The sequence below is a fragment of the Convolutriloba macropyga genome, chromosome 1 (genome assembly GCF_964194025.1).
Source record: "Convolutriloba macropyga chromosome 1, txConMacr16.3, whole genome shotgun sequence".
NCBI classification, from domain to species: Eukaryota; Metazoa; Xenacoelomorpha; order Acoela; family Convolutidae; genus Convolutriloba; species Convolutriloba macropyga.
This window is the reverse complement of record NC_134468.1, coordinates 88,344,013-88,362,486: the sequence shown is the minus strand read 5'-3', so window position 1 is coordinate 88,362,486 and position 18,474 is coordinate 88,344,013. Positions and strand designations below refer to the sequence as shown.

Genomic DNA, 18,474 nt, shown 5'->3' with positions numbered 1-18,474 from the left:
TTCGAGATGAGAAATAGAGAAAAAAATTCACCTTCCAGTACACTTTGTAACTATAACGTCAGCTCACACTGTTCTGAGCGTTGTTTCAATAAAAATTAGTTTTTTGCATCCTTTTTGTCGATGTTGTGTGTATTTACTCAACTGAGATTATTATTATTGGAATAAAATGAGTAATACTTAGAACTGTATTTGATATTTAAAGCAACTGCTTAAAATATAAAACCTGCATATTGTATTAAGTTTTTGTTCCGACCCCACCTGTACACTCAAATGGGTTTTTTTTTGTTCCGTGAATTTTGGCCGACCGATATATTCATCGTAGAGAAATGTGCGTGGTATCATTAAAAAGCTCGTCCAGCGTAGAATTCGAAATTAAAAAGATTTTTTTGAATTTCGTTTTTTTCGAGGAATTACCGAGGTTTAAAGTTTCATGTGAACACTAGATATTTGGTTCACTTTTGTTCAATTTTACCGTAATTTTCGTTCGAATTAACGTTTTTTCTACGAAAAATTTAATTCAAAACTAGATTTCACGCCAGAAAGTAAATCAATTTTAGGTTTTTAATAGACGAAAGGAGATAATTAAAACTAGTTCTAGTCTTAGAGGGAAGTTTAATATATAAAAAAAAAACTCGAATTAGGTTTGGGAACTCTTTTTTTAGAAAATTTTGCAATTTTTTTGTTTTTTAAAGTCACCTAGAGACTACTAGACACTTTTAAAATGGAAGTTCCGTTAATGACAAACCTCGTTTACGATCAAATGAAGCCCAATGAACAAAAATTTGTTTCGAAGGGATCGCTCATGTTTTTTTTTGGACTCGTATCTCAAATTTCGTAATTTCAAATGAAATTTTGATTTATTTTTTGAGGTTTTACTAAAATTTTATAATCCTATGGCATAAACTTGTTGACTGAAGGTGCAATAGATTTGCTAATGAGCATTAAGTGAACCTATCTAGTGCTGTGAGTGGACAGCTAATGGCTGTTAAGACTTTGAAAATAAATTTTCGAAAGTTTTTTAAAATTAGTAAATCATAAACTTATTTTTGTGAACTGTAAGTTCGTCTCAGTAAAAACAGGATTAAACTCCTTCATACCATTGCAACATAAGTTAATCTCATTGGCGGCTTTATCAAATAACTATTGGTTATACGTCTTCAAAGCCACAAGATTTCAAATTTTTTGGACATTTCGTTTTACTGGTTCATTTTGAAATCTTATCACGTCATCCTAATATTGATGGCTACATCTTCTTTTAGTGAAGACGTCCAAAGGATAGATAAATTTTTCTGAGAAAAAAATATGGTTTAAATGGCTTCAACACTTTCTTCTCCCATTTTTCTAAAGAAATTTTGGTTTTTGCCTGTATTTGTTGCTTTTTTTCATAGTCATAAGACATATTGTGATGTCTTATTGATTACCTAGGCATCATAAACATCCTTGTATTCACATCGTGGCATAGCTGAGCGTATTCATTGAATTCCTATGAAAGCTTTTGAGTTTAATGGCTTTTAAGACTTTAAAAATATTTTTTTATTTTTTTTTGAACATAAATCAATCTTAAGCTTAATTTCGTGGATTGTAAGTCAGTCTCGGTAATGACAGAACCGCTTTTTTCTACATCAGCAGCAATTTATCTATTTAGCGGTTTTGTCTTCTAACTATTGGTTTTTTTTACTTCGGTGCACGAGTTTTCATAATTTTTATAATTTTTGGATTTTTTTAGCAATTTTGGTTCCTTTTGAAATCGTATTACATTATCCTAATATTGATAGCTCCCATTGGCTTAGTGAAGACGTTCAATGGATCGTTGAAAAAGTTTTCAGAGAAAAAAGCTTATGGTTTAAATAGCTTCGACAGTTTCTTCTCTCAATTTTCTACCGAACTTTTGGATTTTGCCTGTTTTTGTTGTTGTTTTCATAGTCAATGACTTGTTGTAATGTCTTATTGATAATTTTTGAATGACAAACATCCTAGTCGTCACATCATCTAGGCATAATTTAGCGTATTAAATGCCTTCCGTTGAAAGCTGTAGAATTTTTTGACTTTGATACTATGAGTTTTCTCAAAAATTTCGTGGTTTTGATGTATTTTTCTTTGCCATACGACTTATTGTGATGAGTTATTGATGTCACATGAATGAAACCTATGATTGCTATTTCATCGAGGCAGAATTTAGTGTGTTTAATTAACTTAAAATGTAGCATTTTTTTAAATTCAAACATCTATTTTTGTTATCTCTTCATTTGGTTGACAATTAAGTCAAAAATGTAGATGAGTTCGGGTCGGAACATCATGTGCGAACGCACATTAATGAGCCGCCTTGTTACTTTTTCTCTTCACTTTTGAACCTTTACGTTTTTCTCTTCGCATTTAATCAGCATCCTCCGAACGAAAAATAGAAGCTACCATATAATCGAGATGTGTTTGATTAACATTCTTTCAATAGCACAAATAGGACTGTTTTGTTACTCTACTGTCTCTCTTTGTTGTAGTTTTGTCTGAAATTATTTTTTGCACTCCACCTAAAGTGCAATTAGTTATAACTTTTCTTTTTATAGGTTTTTATTCACAAGTGGATACAATTTTTATATTTCAACACTCAACATTGAACTTGGGAATCGTCCGCGAGTATATATCTGTCATCGTAGGCAACTTTTAATTTCGTGACTGCAATCGATTGCAACAATTTTACTGGGATCACAGCAAACTTCTTGCCCGAATTTGTTGCAGGAAATTGATTCAATGGGAGGAAAATGTCAATAACAGAAAAACATCTGTTATTGACATTTCTGACTCCTGATTATAGTATGTATCAATTGTAATGAGCTCCTACTGGGCAACACCCAAGTTGAACTATCAGACGGAAGTAACCTCTGATCAAACTAATGTGCGTTCGAAGTTGTCTCCAATCAGACTTATCCAGACGGAAATCAACTCTGATTTGACCCAAATAAGACCATGGTCCAGATTGTTCACCATTTGTATTCAGGACATTTTCTCATACATTATCAAGAAAAGGAAAGTTTTTTTCACTTACACAGGTAAAAATTGCAACTGACGTTTGATGGAATCAAGATTAGTTCTTCATACAATTAAAAAAGTGAAAACCGCATTATATTACATTGCGAAAAAATCAGCTGTCCAATTGTAGAAAATATACAATAGTTAACAAAAAATTGGGTATGAAAAGACAGTGGTGGACAGATATTGTGAAAAGACAGGTGTGGAGGTTGACATATATTGGGTTGGAAAAGATTGTGATTGTCTTTTATTGTAGATGAAAGGACAGTGATCCACCCTTATTGGGTACGAAAAGACAGTGGTGGACAGATATTGGGTATGAAGAGACTGTTGCTATTGATATTGTGCGTGAGAGGAGGGTTATAGATGGTTATTTTGGTGCAAAATACGTGGTCAATGATAATCGCTTGTAAAATGAGACCACGGTCGACCGATACGGCGAGGAATAGACAGTGGTCTAACGATTTTGGGTACAAATGGAACATGGGTGACCAAAATTGTTTACGAGAAGATAGAAAGGTTGAACGATATCGCGTGATATCGCGGGTATGAAATACTCGTTTTTGACGAGTATTGTGTATATACAGACTGTCGCTGACCAATATTGGGTACAAAAAGAAAGTGTATGACCCATTTTTGGTACGAAAACTCTGCAATCGACCAATATTAGACATGAAAAGACAGCGGCTGACCAATCCTGCGTATCAATAGAGACTTATCAGTATCAATGTCGGGTATGAGAAGACAATGTACGGGCCATTTTGGGTACGAAAACTCTGTGACCGACCAATAGTGCACATGAAAAGATAGTGGTCGGTGCATATTGGTAATGAAAGTAAGTGGTTGACAGACATTGGGTATAAAAAGAAAGTGGGTTAGAGATTGTGAGCATGAATGGACCATTTTTGCCTGGATTTGAAATGCCGTCTAACACCGATATTGGTTACAGTAAGACAGTCTATCGACTATTATTGTGTATGAAAAGAAAGTGGTCAAACGATATTGGGTGTAAAAGAACCGCAGTCGACCAATGTTTCGTATGTAATAACCGTGGTTGGCACATCCTGGGCGTGAAAAGACTGTGGGTCAACCAAAATTGGGTGCAGAAAGACTGCTTGGAAGATATTTTTGTAGGAAGAGACAGTGTTCGACATATAAAAGGGTATTAAAGGACACTGGTTGACAGTTATTGAGTGCAAAAAGACAGTGGTTGACTGATATTGGTTATGAGATGATCGTGGTAGGCCAGGGTACGAAAGGCCCTCGAACACCAGTATTATGCACAAAAACGGCCGTGGTGTTGCCAATAATTGGAAATGAAATGACAGTGGTCGAACAGTATTAGGTCTGAGAAACAGTGTTTGTCCAGTATTGGGTGTGAGAGGACCATGGGCGACCAATATTGGGTGAGAAAAAATGGTGTTTGACCAATATTGATCAATTATTTCGAATAATTTGAAGTGGAAGCATCGTGTACTAACCCTGTTTTCTGATTCTGTTCCCCACATATATCTCACCATTACACATCTCGTCTTTCACACAGTGGGCTGCTGTTAGCACTAAAACATTCAGCCATTTGAAAAGGGGTGAAAAAAGTTAACGCTATTTCCATGTCTATTTACTTAGACGATTTACTTTTTACTTAGAAACCTCATCGAGCTTAGAATATAATAATATGAGATATTCTCGAATATAGTCTTCGAGAAGTGCTTCAGTATAATCTTGTGCAAATTTTGGGTCAATTTGAACTGTTTTTATTTTTCATTTTCTTTTCAGTGACTAGTCACATTTTGACTTATTTTGCTTATTTTGCTCAGCTATGCTGATTGTTAACCACAGTGTAATTCAAAGATAATAAAATATTGCTGAACTGTTTGTTCTAACTCTAAAAACTTGACTACTGTTCTGACGAGGTAGTTGTTTAATCAAAATTGACGTGCAATTAGCGCTTTAAAGCTGATTTTGTCCAAATTTGTCCCAACAAACGCCCTGAAAATCGACCAGAGATTTTTGTAACGGATATTTGGTCTTCGGTAGTTCAGCAGAATGAACTAAAATTATATTTTGCGGGTTTCTAACCTAAATAGAATTTAAGTCATTTTGCTAATTTTTTTATTAAACAATTTTTGCTCTTCTAACTTAATGTTTAACTCTTACAATTTTGCGCGAGAGTGAAAACTGGAGCGAAACCAAAACAATAGTGCGGAGCTATATCGGAGGAAACAAGACTATATTTCACTAATTCACTAAAATTAATCTTTTTGAAAAAAAAAACTTCAGCAAAATTTATTAACAATCTTCTGTTAAAAATAATACAGTTACAGTCTTCTAATAAATATATATATTGATAGTCTTCTATTAAAACAGTTTTCAACAATTAAATAAATTACAAAATATTCATATCTTTTTTCGAGCTACTCTAAATGTAAACCTACTGGTGGAACACAAAAAAGGATAAGATATAAACACGGCCAATCTAGTATTTTGCTAGTTAAACTGAAGCCAATACATTAAAACAAATTTTAACAAATGAGTTTTTCATGTCAGTTCAAATCTTCTAAGTTGAAGATGAAAATTTAGGTAGTAAAAGCAACGACAAATGTTTCAACTGATTCGTTTAAGATAATATGAATTTGGACAAAATTTTACAAAAAGCTTTTGATTGAATTCGGCTTTGGTCTGAGAAAAATTTCGTAGTTTATATTTGGTTTTATTTGCCACTAATGAAATTTTTCAATTAAAACATGTACCCCTAATAATATTTCTTCCTTGATATTGAAAACTGAAATTTTGATAACGTAAAACAAAAATTCCTCAACAATTTTATGGGTATGGAATGTCACATTATATGCGCGCTAACGTGATCAATAGGTTAAGGTAATAAACTGAATTGGATCAAAGCAAAGCTTAACTACGATTAATTTTTATTTTGTTTTTGTAAACAAAATGATGACATTGATTTAAAAGACGGTATTTTTGATAGGGCATAATCTGACGTTGAAAATGGTGCCATTACTAAAAACCCATGCGTTTACCTAGGCCTTCAAATTTTTGAACGTCGGTTCTGAATTCAGATGAGTTCTTATCTTTATTGTAAACTGAACCCGATTTTCAGCCGGGACGTCTAAAATATTGAACCGCAAGCAGATAGCCCGTAACGAGTCAGTACTGGGCAATTGTAAACGCAAGTATCCCATGTAATATAATTTGCTCTCTTTCTCGCCTGAAATTCGCTTCTTTCAAGCGTATATTAACGGCGCAAAAGACACACTTTCAACAGTCGCGTTGGCGCAGTAAGAAGGAAAAACATATAGGGGGATGGAGAGCGTCGGTTCGCACCCAGAACGAAACTTTATTTTAGCACTTGGATTAAGACTTGCCAAGTCTTGGCCAAGTCTGACAAGTCTTATATGTGTTATGATCATAGCTCTGAATCAGCACTGATACCTAAACTTGCAATTAGACTTGCACAGTACTGATATTGGCTTGACGTTAGGTACGGGAGCAATTAAACGAAAAACAATTTGTGAAATTGCAAAAACGTTTTTTATGCGAAAAAGAATAACGAAGACACGAATATGTTTTTTTATATTGTTTTAAATTGTTCAAGAAAACAGATGTTAGGATAGCACTGATTTATCAACAAAAATTAGATTTTAGTTTTTTTTCGGTTCATTTCTAGATCATTTGTGTTGCTGAACGCTATTTTCTATTGCTTCCGCAGTTAAAGCGTTTAAAAAGCCAGCTTTATATGATTTTTTTAAAAAAAAACACCAATTTTGTCAGTACTTTAAGAAATGCGTCACGATGTTATTTTCACTGTCCTTTTATTTGAATATGGAATATCTTCAATAATTTTTTTTATTATAAGATCAATCCAAGAGTTTTCTCACATAATATTTGATTTGTTCACATGTACAAGATAAGCGTCTAATAAGAGTCTTATATTTTTTATGAAAAGCATAATTCCTCCAATTATATTCTCTGCTAAAAATATTCTAAAGGTTTAGAGGGACGAAAAACTGTCAATCGTTAAACGTGATTGTCGATAGTGCTGTTTAAAATTTGATATTGTTTATTATCCAAATATTATTGAGAGTTGAACACGGACAATTTCTCAAAGTTTTTGAAAGCACTTTTTGTGTCCGTTTTATATTAGTTTTTCAAGCCGCCAACTAAAATAATTCTCTGTCATTAAAACTTTAAAAATAAGGGTAAAAATACTACTGATCGTTAATCGTTTGTTCTCTCGTCGTAAGTGACAGCAGAAAGATGTTTCGACTTTTAGTTTGCAATCAACTGTTGGGTGCATTTAAGACAGTGTTTTAATGGACTGTAACATTGTAATACAACACAACAATCACTTCACTTCAAGTCAATTATGATTTCAAAATAAATGGAGAGTTATTTCTATCATTATTGTTCATTTCAGCAAACTCCAGCGAACACTAAATATATAAACAGATTAAACTTTCAGAGAAAGAGGAAATGTAAATGTACAATTGAAAGCAACCTGCATTTTTGTCAATGATGGTTCCACCACACCGTTTGCACCTGAAAAGTCAGAAAGAAAGACGATATCCTCTCGTTACAGAATGATTAGTCTAAATAAACAAGACTAATTAGGACAACATTTAAAACATAACCGACTAAACGTCGGAAGAATTGCGCTCGATCGACTAGTGAGAGCTCTAATCATTTGCAGCCTGCTTCAGTCGTGGGGGGGGGGGGGGTGAGTATAAATGGGACTAAGAAGTTCAATAGTGCGCTTCAAATAGCCACAATAGAGGTTAACATAAACCACTATTGAAATTTAAAGTAAAAAAATGGCACCAGTTTCGGCGCACTTTTCATTTGACTTTTAGTATTAAATTGCCGCCAATTGAGTTCAGCTTCTTGAAATTAAGATTGAGAGAGAGTTTTAGATCACGTGAAACCCAAAAAGTCAAGGGCGTAAAAGTCACTCGAAAAATCAAAATTGTTAAGCAAAAATTTTGCATACAAAAGACACACACGTTTGCAATAATTGCTATGAACTTCGTTCAAGAGCAATTAATAAGCAAATTTACATCGGTTAATATCCCAAATCTCTTTTCATCATCTTAAGCAGTATACGGTGAGCGAGAGTGGGAGGGGTGAGTGTGTAACAAAATTGCGCTGGATTTGCAAACAGTACAAATTGGTATTTTTTGTAACATCCGGCTCAATTTTGGTAGATACTTTCCCCTGCCACTCTTGCTCACCGTATACTGCTGAATTACTTCAACCAAATCCGTTCCTACACATTTCAGTTCCCCTCGAAAAACAATTAGCAGCATCTGTCACACCAACTTTTTCAGAACTCACATGACAAAAAAATATATATCTTGAAAGTTATCACATGACCAAATATAATTTTGGAGCAACAAGGTTATTAGTGTTGTCAACCTTTCAAGGAGATTGGAGCTGATGACTCGACGCATCCAAACAATGAAGAATAGGTCACGGTGTTTTTGAAAAAGTAAAGCCTGTTGTCCGCAAGAATCTTTGCGAAAAAATTGGTCAAGGGAGACGAAGAATACCAATAATATTTCAACAATAACGAGACATGAGTTAAAAGATCTCCAAAAACTCACCAACGTGCACAATGTACACAAGAAAAAGTTCAAAGAAAAAATGTTTATACAGAAAATGTAGAACTGTGGATGATAAGGAAATAAACAGTGATGAACTCGAAGCAAAATTTTTTGCTCAGATCCCAATATTTAAACCGAGTTGTTGCATCATATGGTAACAAACACTAATGTGAATTAATTTAGTGACTGATTATTTAGCACGTTTTCATTGTGTAGACTCAAAAAAGACAATAAAAATTTCTTAGATAATTTATCGATCGGTTAATTTTCTCATTTTTTTTTGCTAAGAAAACTAAATTTTTAATTGTAGGCTAATAAATTGACCTTTTTTTAATGAGTGAAACTAACTTTTGAAAACTCAATCAATTTTAAATGAAGCTGTAGGTTTGATAAATCCTCCTCTATTGAACAATTAGTTTAAATATCGTCGTTGTGCTTTAGTATAAATTTTTGATAATGTCAGCCAGGTCAACTATTAAACAACGAAGTTTCATAAATCGAGTTCAGAGAAATGTATTAGGGGAAAAAGTGTCGGAAGTTAGTTTTTTTTAAAAAAATCTTTCAATTATAATTTTTACACAAACTTGCGTTTTAAAATGCGTTTTTGGAAAATGCTATGAATGCAAAGCAGTAACATTGTCAAGTTTACAACTGCATTTAGTTTTGACCGCTAAAGCGTTCTACTTTATTTAGAGCGCAAATTGAGCATTGCCACTCAATGGTAGTACTTAAAATACTAATACCCAACCAATTTAAATTCAATTTTCTTTCTTTACCAATCTTTGTATGAGCATATGTTTATGTATTTGTATATGAAAAAGAACTATTCTAAAATAGTTTTGCGCAATTGTTCAATTTTAATGTTGCATGCTTTGGTGGGAAGCTCACGCAACGTGTCAAATTCTCAGGAAACTTTTTGTCTTCAGTGCAGATATCAAGATTGTACAATACAAACATACAATTGTAGTCTTTTCGTATCATCGGAAGGAAAACAGAGCCTTACAGATGTCAGCAAACAGCGGTAAGCAGATCAGTCTTTGTTCAATTCTTTATTTACATACTGTCCAAATGACCTATCTTCAAAAATGAGAGAGAGAGAGAGAACTAAAATTCCTGTATTGTATTCCCTACGAAAATATTATATTGCCAAAAAATAATTGTGAATTAAATTCTGATGAGAGTGAAAAACTGCCACAAAAATGAGCATTATTGGTGGCGTGGAAGATGAAAACAAATTTGATAGAGAATTTGGTAGCAACATTTATTTTTACACTCAATATTTTGTAGTTTCTGAGGAACTAAGGCTGCTGACTGGATGAATCCAAAGAGAGAGGAGAAAAAGGAGCGGATAGTGAAACTACAATACTGGAAAAAGCAAAAAACGACCCTAATAAACTAGCCAATGAAATTTAACAAAGTTAGGTTCAACTTCATTGAGAAATGCGCTACGTGATCTTCAAAAACGTACATTAAGTCTCTTCAAATGACATCTCGTAGAAAAGAAGGTCCAAGGGTTGAGATGAATCTAACGAAAAAGATAAGAAGAGGATTTCTGACTACCAAGGATTTGCTGCGTCTTACAGTAACTATAACAAGCATGCTTTAAAAGAGTGTGTTGACTGACTAGTTTTCTAAAAGAATATTGTAAGGTTTTGAAAAGTGAGTCTCCGATCGCAAATTGTGGTTTTTTATCATATCTTCCAAAATGAAAAAATTTTTGCGCAAAGAGAACTGGCCGAAAAAGTTAGTTTATATTACCCTAAAAATTCCATTATTTGCAAAATTTATTTTTTAAATTTGTCGCATTGCAAAATTAGTTCGTCAATATTTTTAGAACAATAAATAACTCAAAAACCATAATGAGTAATATCGAATTCTTCCTACAAATTTGTTTTCAGTTTTTGTATACTTTCTGTGATACTAGAAGTGCCTTTTCCCACAGAATGTCTTTGAAGTTTTACTTCCATTTCAAAATCGTGTTTATAAATATTGGTTTTTGAATATCTATGTTAAACGTCAATATGAGTTTCAGGTTTTTGCTCAATCAAAACTGCTGCTGTCAATAATAGCCAATCAATAAAAAATTTGATTCTTGAGATATCTTTACAAATATGTTCCTTAAAATAATTTTTTGGATATTTATTTATTGGAAATCTTTAGTTTACATTTTTATTCAGAAACCCTACATAAAAACAATTTATTTTAATTCTGAGGTTGTCGTGGTTTCTTATACGTAAGTACGAATAAACGTAGCCAGAAATATCATTCAATTATTTGGAAATTTTTTTTACGAGAACATTATTTCAAAATGAACTCATCATAGACAATCATTTTTGCGTCTTAAACCTTATATCAATCTGTCGATAAACCATCTCAAGTCTTCGTAGCATTGCTCTTTATTTTATTTTTGCCACTCTTTGACCCCTTAGCATCCATTATTGCATAATCTATGATTGGAGAAGTCTCCTGCAAAAAAAGTTTTAGCTTTAATTTTAGTAATTGAATAGAAGGAAAGCAGAGAAAAACAAAAATTGAAAATTTGCTTTTTTTGCAATTTCACAAATTACGCAATAATGACGTCATTTCGACATCTTTTTAACGTTGTTGTGAGTAACAATTCAATGACGTGAGCTCTCGAATCGACTATAAAACATCAATAGATTTGCATTCAATAGTGGGAGGTTTACTTTGGTCACTTGTGTTCAGAGACACCCAGAAGGATGATATCACCTGAAAATACCTAATTATGACATTTTGATTGTTTTAGTATGATGAGGAAATTGTGACACTTTTTATCACGCATTTGGTGCAATCTAGTAAATAAAAGTTTGCTTACGTTAGAGACTTACGCTCATAAATATATTTATTTAGCAGGTTGGTATTTATTTATGAATGAGACTTTGAAAACGTGATGTTCTTCCCTCCGAATAATTAAAATAATGAAACAAGTCAATTAATTAAAGTGAGCAACATTTTGATTATATTACTTCATTCCTCCCATCAAATAAAAAGTAATGACTAACGTTTTGATTAAGTGGCTTTCCAAAACAAACTTTGGACAGTACACAAATAGCCGGCAGATTGCCGGAAAATAGCCGCCATAGACGCTTGTGGCCTTCCATGAATTGAAACAATTAAAGGAATAAGACAGACAGAGCGACCACCAGTCCATTAATAGAACTCTAGACTTTTTGGGTTAGATTCGGACTGTCAATTTTATGACACATGCGGTCTATAAGGAAAAACCATAAAAGAACTTTTTCAAAAATGATATTCGAAATCAAAAAATTGAGACTAATACTCAAGAATTGGGGCATATAAGTTTGGCACTACTTAGATGCACACTATTCATCTTTAACTTCTTTAACTAGCAAATGTTCACTAAATTTAAAGTTCCATAAGTGAGTTAAAAATCATTTTTTTGAGTGAGGTAAGTCGCGCAGTTGACCTAAAAACAGAAAAGGCGTCACGCACACAAGTTTTCTCTGCAAAGCAGAAGTCACTGAAGTCATTGAAAAAGTTAATTCCAAGAAGTCCGGTCGTAAGAATCATCGATGAAGACGACAAATTAAAAAATATAGCCGGAAGAATTCCGGAAGCAACTTGAAGCGTCAAAACTTCCCGAAAAAACGGTAATTGAAACTGAAGCCATTTTCTTTTGTATTAAACCTTTAACTCATTTCCTTCCCAGGTCTGATCTAAAAATTGGTGAAATTTAAACCACTGTCAACAAGAGAAACAAAATGCAGCAAAGTTTCATATTATTGATAACGTTTGGTAAAGTTGAAAAGTCCGAAATAATTAAGCTGGTCAAAAAACTTACAGGCTGAAAAGATATTGACAGGGCTATCAATTGCCCAAAAAAATTCAGGATTCTAAACTCAAAAAGAATGCGAAAGCAAACGGCAGTTAATAATCTTAGAAACTAATATAAATTTTTCAAAGAATGCTCAAATTTAGGAATCAGAAAAACACTAAAATTAGATTCCTAATCACTGCAATTAACACAAAACCAACACCTAATTTTTTCTTGTTTTACATATGCTACACAAAAAAACTTCATACCAATTCAAAAATTAAATTAATCATAGAAAAGACATAAGCAACAGAATAATATCCAAAGACAGAAAAAAATTTTAAATTAAAACCAAGTCCGGATGAAAGTTGCAATAAACAGTAAGAAGAAGTTTTGGGAAAAGTTTTCTAGCAAACTCTCAGCACTGCCTTATTTTGAATGAAATCAATTGCAGAACAAAGATATGACGAAAATCTAAGAAAAATCTGAAATCATACAATTTTTCAACAACTGAAAATATCAATATAAATAAAGTAAATGTACGTGCAGGCCAAAGTTAAAATGATTCAAACTGAGAACAATTGCAAAGAACATGGACACAATATAAGGAACACCGTAAAAAACACAATCTTGGTTTTTGAAAGTTAAAAATAAAATTAAAAAATCTAGAAAAACGAATACTTTTCATTGTTCAGCATTCAAGACAAAGAAAAGACAACAAGTCACCTGAGACAAAGATCCACCCTCCTGAATAAAAAACAAAAAAAAGAAAAAGCAGAACTCAAACATTCCAAACTTTCAAATATTTTGCAAAAAAAGGTCAAAAAAATTATAAGACTGCATTTATGAAAAAAATTCACTTGTTTTTCAAAAATTAACTGAATTTTTATTGAAACGACATTATAGTCCCTCATATTATACAAAAAAGACTATTTCTAGGAATCAAAATCATAATACAAAGAAAAATTGACAAAAAATAAAAAAAGCAACCAAAAATCGGATTAGAATATGTACCATTTTAACATAATTACAAAACATCAATATAAAGAAAGTAAATGTAGGTACTGGCCAAATTTAAAGTGATTCAAACTGGACTGCGAAGAACAAGAACACGATGTAAGGAACACAGTAAAAAACACATTCTTGATTTTTGAAAGTTAAAAACCAAATTTAAAAAATCTGAAAAAACGGATACATTTCATTGTTCAGCATTCGAGACACATATAAGACAACGAGTCATCCGAGACAAAAATTCATCCTCTTGAAAATAACAAAAAATAAAATGAAGAATTCAAACATACAAAACATTTAATCATTTTGACTAAAAAAGGTCAGAAAACTTATAAGACTGCATTTAAAAAAAAATTTCACTTGTTTTTCAAAAACATAAAGCCAAAAAATGATTGAATATTTATTGAAACGAAATAAATGTCCCTCATATTGCACAAAAAAACTGTTTTCAGGAATTCAAACCAAAATACAAACAAAAAACTGACAAAAACGAAAAACAACAAAATCGGATTAGCATATGTACCATTTTGAACAGAATTACATTGAGGTAGAAAGAAGCGTTGAGTATATGAATCATCAAAAAGAAGTTGCCATATTAACTGATTTTTAACAAAAGGACGATTGAAAGATCCAAAATAATGAAATTATTAGAAAAAAGCCAAAAAAAATACTAAGAAATCAAGAAACATGTGCCAATTTTGAACTTGAAACGCATTTTCAGGCTCTGCGGAACGATGTGGTATCAATTTTAAGGTTGAAATTTCAATATAGCATCAAATGAAATATATTTCTACAAAAATCTAAATGAAAAGCAAAAAAATGGGCCACTTCGACGAAAAACTGCAAAAAACGGTTATCTATATGTGCTATTCAGTCAAAAACTACTTATCAAAGTCAAAAAGTTATTCACTAAACGCAGCGCATGATCAAAAAACTTCTCTCGCTCAGAAAAAAAATTAGTTCACACGGCAACTTAACTCATTTTCGCTCTTAGTTCAAAACAGTGTCTGAACGGATAGTACTTCCGGTTAAAAAAAACCTCAAGAATACCAACTCCTCTTAGAGTCGTAATAAAAACCACGATGTCCCCAATAATAGCCGCTATCGTTTCGCGACTTTTGATTATATAGATTGATTTGAAAAATTTTTCATGACGTAAATTTTTCAGATAGTGAGATCAATCAAGAATGTTTGTTGTCATTTTTAAGCTGTTAAGAAGTTTCAATTTGTAAAATAAGCAGAACCTGTCAAAAGTGGGAGGAATTAGTAAAAAAGGCGGTAAAACTGTTTAAAGTTTGGTTAATATCTCAAAATGTTGCTCAAAATTGGTTGATGCTTCACTTTTTTTTGGACAAGTTCATTAAAGTTTGATACTTTTTTCAACTTTTTGATAGAAATTTTTGGGAAAATCTTTCGAAAAGTTGGGAAAACCTTTAGGCAAGGTGAAATTTTGGTAGTATTAGCTCTTAGTTGTTTTTCGAGAACTGAATTGTTAAGGATTGATAATTTGTAACCTCCAGCACAATTTTGCTACATACTGGAAAAGTTTATGAAAATCTTTATACAATCTATACCCAATCTTGCTCGCCCTATACTACTATCTTACTTAATACACGGGAGAGAGAGAGAGAGCTTATTATCTGATTTCCTTTACAATTGTTGTTTTTGTTTGAGCTTTTACTGAAAACAGTCATCTTACGTGTATCATGTGAATGAGTGACTATTTGGATATGGAGACATTGTGACCATTCCTGATTATACTTTGAGTGGCACTTACATACTTCCAAAGCACATTTCGAGGGACACCATCCAGGGGTGGTCTCTAATGTCCACTGTGAATCCATTGATCACTCGATCATCTGCTTCTATATCTCCAGTCTTATTCGTAGTTCCATTATTATTATTATTATGCTTCTCATAAACAAAATTCCCCAATACGCCACAAAACGTACAATTTGCTCATAAGCCAACTGTTAGAATATTGTAACCATACCTGTGTCGAAATTAGCCCCCCCCCTGATTGCCCCCAAACTGGGACAAGATGTTCTGGGAAAATATTGCTTCTTATTAAATGAAATCTAGACTATTTGTGACGTAATGCGGAATTTTTTTACTTGGCTTGTCATTTTCTGATCATTTTGCGAAGTTGAGGTTAATTGGTGCAAAAAGTAATTTTCAGTTGGATTGGTATGGTTGCCAAGAGACTTTGGTGTCCGAGTATTGGTTACTTTGGCGTTCCGGTAACAGATTTTGATTGGTTGAAAATCAGGTTTGTAGTACTCGTGCCAGCAATCATCCTGAAAAGAACAATTTTCAACGACAGAAAGCATTCAAAATAAAAGACAGAAAGCATTATTTTTTTAATTCATTTTCACGGATAAATGCAACCGAACTCAGGTTGAGGTCCTCGTTCAAAACTCCTTATAAAAATACCCATCCAGACCATTTTTCGCAGGCAGACCAATAATGCTTATGATCCAGACATTGCCTCGTTCAAATTTTTGGTGCGTTCATGTGCTCGTTCAAAAACGCTTATGAAAAGACCCGTCCAGACGAAAATACGATATGATACACACTTTGGCTCGTTAAATTTATGAAAAGACTCAGAAAGACCAAACAAGTTCATGATCCAGACTTTGACTCGTTCAAGTAGTGAAAAGACTCAGGTAGACCAAAAATAACTTAGGATCCATACTTTGCCCTGTTATTTCCTTTTTGCCCTTTTGGGGACCTTCTCCCATGTGCTGTAGATTAAATGTGACTTAATGACTGTGCTATAAAAAAAAAGAGCCTCGATTTTTTCTTGGGCTGCCAGAAAAACTCGCACAATTTTCCTTGTCGTCTTCGACAGTAAAGAGAGCTCGTCTGTGGCTCAGAAGGTGCCCCGTGTGTGTGGCAGAATGTGCCTGGTGTGTGTTGCAGAATTGGTGCGTCTATGTTGCAGAATTGGTGCGTCTATTTTGCAGATTTTGGCTCGTCTGTGGGGCAGATTTTGGCTCGACCGTAAGTCTTGGTGCGTTTATGTTTCTCGTTCAAGAAAATTCCTCGCTTGTGTATGTTTGAACGCATCGTACCCCCTGTGTGCGTTCAAAAAAGAAGTGCGTCACAAAACGAGCACAAACGAAAACCTCGACCTGGGAACCATTTTTACGATTTCGAGCATTCGGATAGCCTAAAGCCTTATTGCTCGAAGTTAATGGGTCATTTTAAAGACAGTTATTTTCTCTAGTGAGAATAATACTGGTCATTGGAAGCACGAAAGCAGGTTGAAAGGAATGTGGAGCCAGCGCCCCCTGCAAACAAAACTGGAAGGATAATTTAGACCTCTTTGAGTTGATTTTCTACAAAACGCATCTTATTCCATGTAAACTTCCCAGGTTGAGGTCCCATACCGCATGTCCATATGTCAAGACAATCCCAGACAAAACATGTCTATGCGCAGAGCGCCCCAGACGGAGCGTCGCTACGTCCAGACTTTCGTGCGTTCAAAATTACATATGACCAGACTTTCGTGCGTTCCAAACCAAAATTCATGCGCTCAAATTTTGAAAGTGTGCGTTCTTGTCCAGAATATCGTGCGTTCAAAAACATCTATGTCCAGACTTTCGTGCCGCCAAAAAAATTTGTGCATTCTTCGCGCAATCAAAAGTGTGGATGTCCAGACTTTCGTGCGTCGGACTTGACGGAGTAGATCATGGAGGAAAAAGAATCATCACTTTTGTTGCCAGATTCGAAAAATGCCACTGATATTGTGCGCTTAAAACGTAGTTGATAAAACAATTCAAGAGAATTAAGGGGCAAGTCACTTCCACGCCAATCGCCAATTTGAACAATTAATTAGACCAAAACTTTGTTCGAACTGGAATAAAAAGTGCTGTTTTGAGCATGTTAATCTTACCCAAGTGAACGAATTATCCTAAAAACTTTATCAATTCGCTTAAACTGCAAACAATTTACGCCGAAAAATTGAACAATAAGAGCAGTTGGAGAACGCATTTTTAAACAGTTTTATCCCCAATAAAAAAACGAGTAAAAAAAAACTAGGCGGCTGAATATTGTGTGTTGCGACCCCGCTCAAGTACATAATGTTGTGACCTCGATCATGCACATTTTCGACTGAACTACTAAAAAATAAAAAAAAGGCAAAAAACTTTCAAAATTTTAAAGTTTGTTCAAATATAAATGCTTTATGAGCATAAAAATTACTTTCAAGTTCGAACAAAAAATAACTAATAACTAAAGCAAAATAGGGTCAAATAAGACCTTAACTAAAAACAATTGAAATGATTTTCACTAGAAAGGAACATGGGGCCAGTCCTTATTGAGACTCGGTAACAAGTAGAACAAAATGAAGACGACGTCATGTGTCATACGTTTATATTTTTTTAAAAAAATAATAATTTCGAATGAAGAATTCAAATAGATATCAACTGAAATCTTTCAATAGCTTTTTGTGTCATTCATAACCCCAGATTAGGACATTGAGGTCTGCCATTATCTAGAATATGTTGTAAGTCTACAAAAATAAACGACAAACACAGACGAAAAACAAAAACTAATCTAAATTTTTTGAGAAAACGGCGTTGAGGCCGTTGAAACCATGATCTATCCCGTGAAAAATTAATAGATAAACAATTGTGTCTTCTTTGTACACCAGAAGTAGGATATGTGACTTCTGGATAATGAGACTAGTTAACAAGCAGACACAAATTACCAAAAAGCGCGAAGTTAAATAGATAGTTCTATTTTTCAAAAACAATTAGTTTCAAAATCATGAAAGCATCAGCTACCAAATGAAATCATTACATAGCTTCAACTTTAAGCGGAAACTATTGAGATCTGTAATTATTCAAAATATGTGACACCCCAAGAAAAAGAGCATCAAATACAGAAAAAAAACCAAATATTAAAAATAAGTTTTGAGAAAAAGGCGTCGAAGCCGGTAGAGCAATAAGCAATGCACCACAAAGGTTCAATATGTTCAATTGTCTTGCTATTCAACACCAATAACGTGATTAATGCGTCTAG

At 33.4% G+C, this 18,474-nt stretch overlaps 1 protein-coding gene across 1 annotated transcript in view; it reads right to left on the bottom strand.

Annotated features, from left to right (window-relative positions):
• Window positions 1-18,474, bottom strand: part of LOC142352902 (chymotrypsin-like elastase family member 1) — a 72,883-nt gene that overhangs the window by 28,399 nt on the left and 26,010 nt on the right. Inside the window, exons 2-5 of the mRNA XM_075405060.1 lie at window positions 15,561-15,743; window positions 15,224-15,360; window positions 7,538-7,578; window positions 4,506-4,583 (exon numbers count right to left, since the gene is read on the bottom strand). Of these exons, the coding sequence (XP_075261175.1) occupies window positions 4,506-4,583; window positions 7,538-7,578; window positions 15,224-15,360; window positions 15,561-15,743 (439 nt within the window). The remainder of the gene's footprint in view (window positions 1-4,505; window positions 4,584-7,537; window positions 7,579-15,223; window positions 15,361-15,560; window positions 15,744-18,474) is intronic.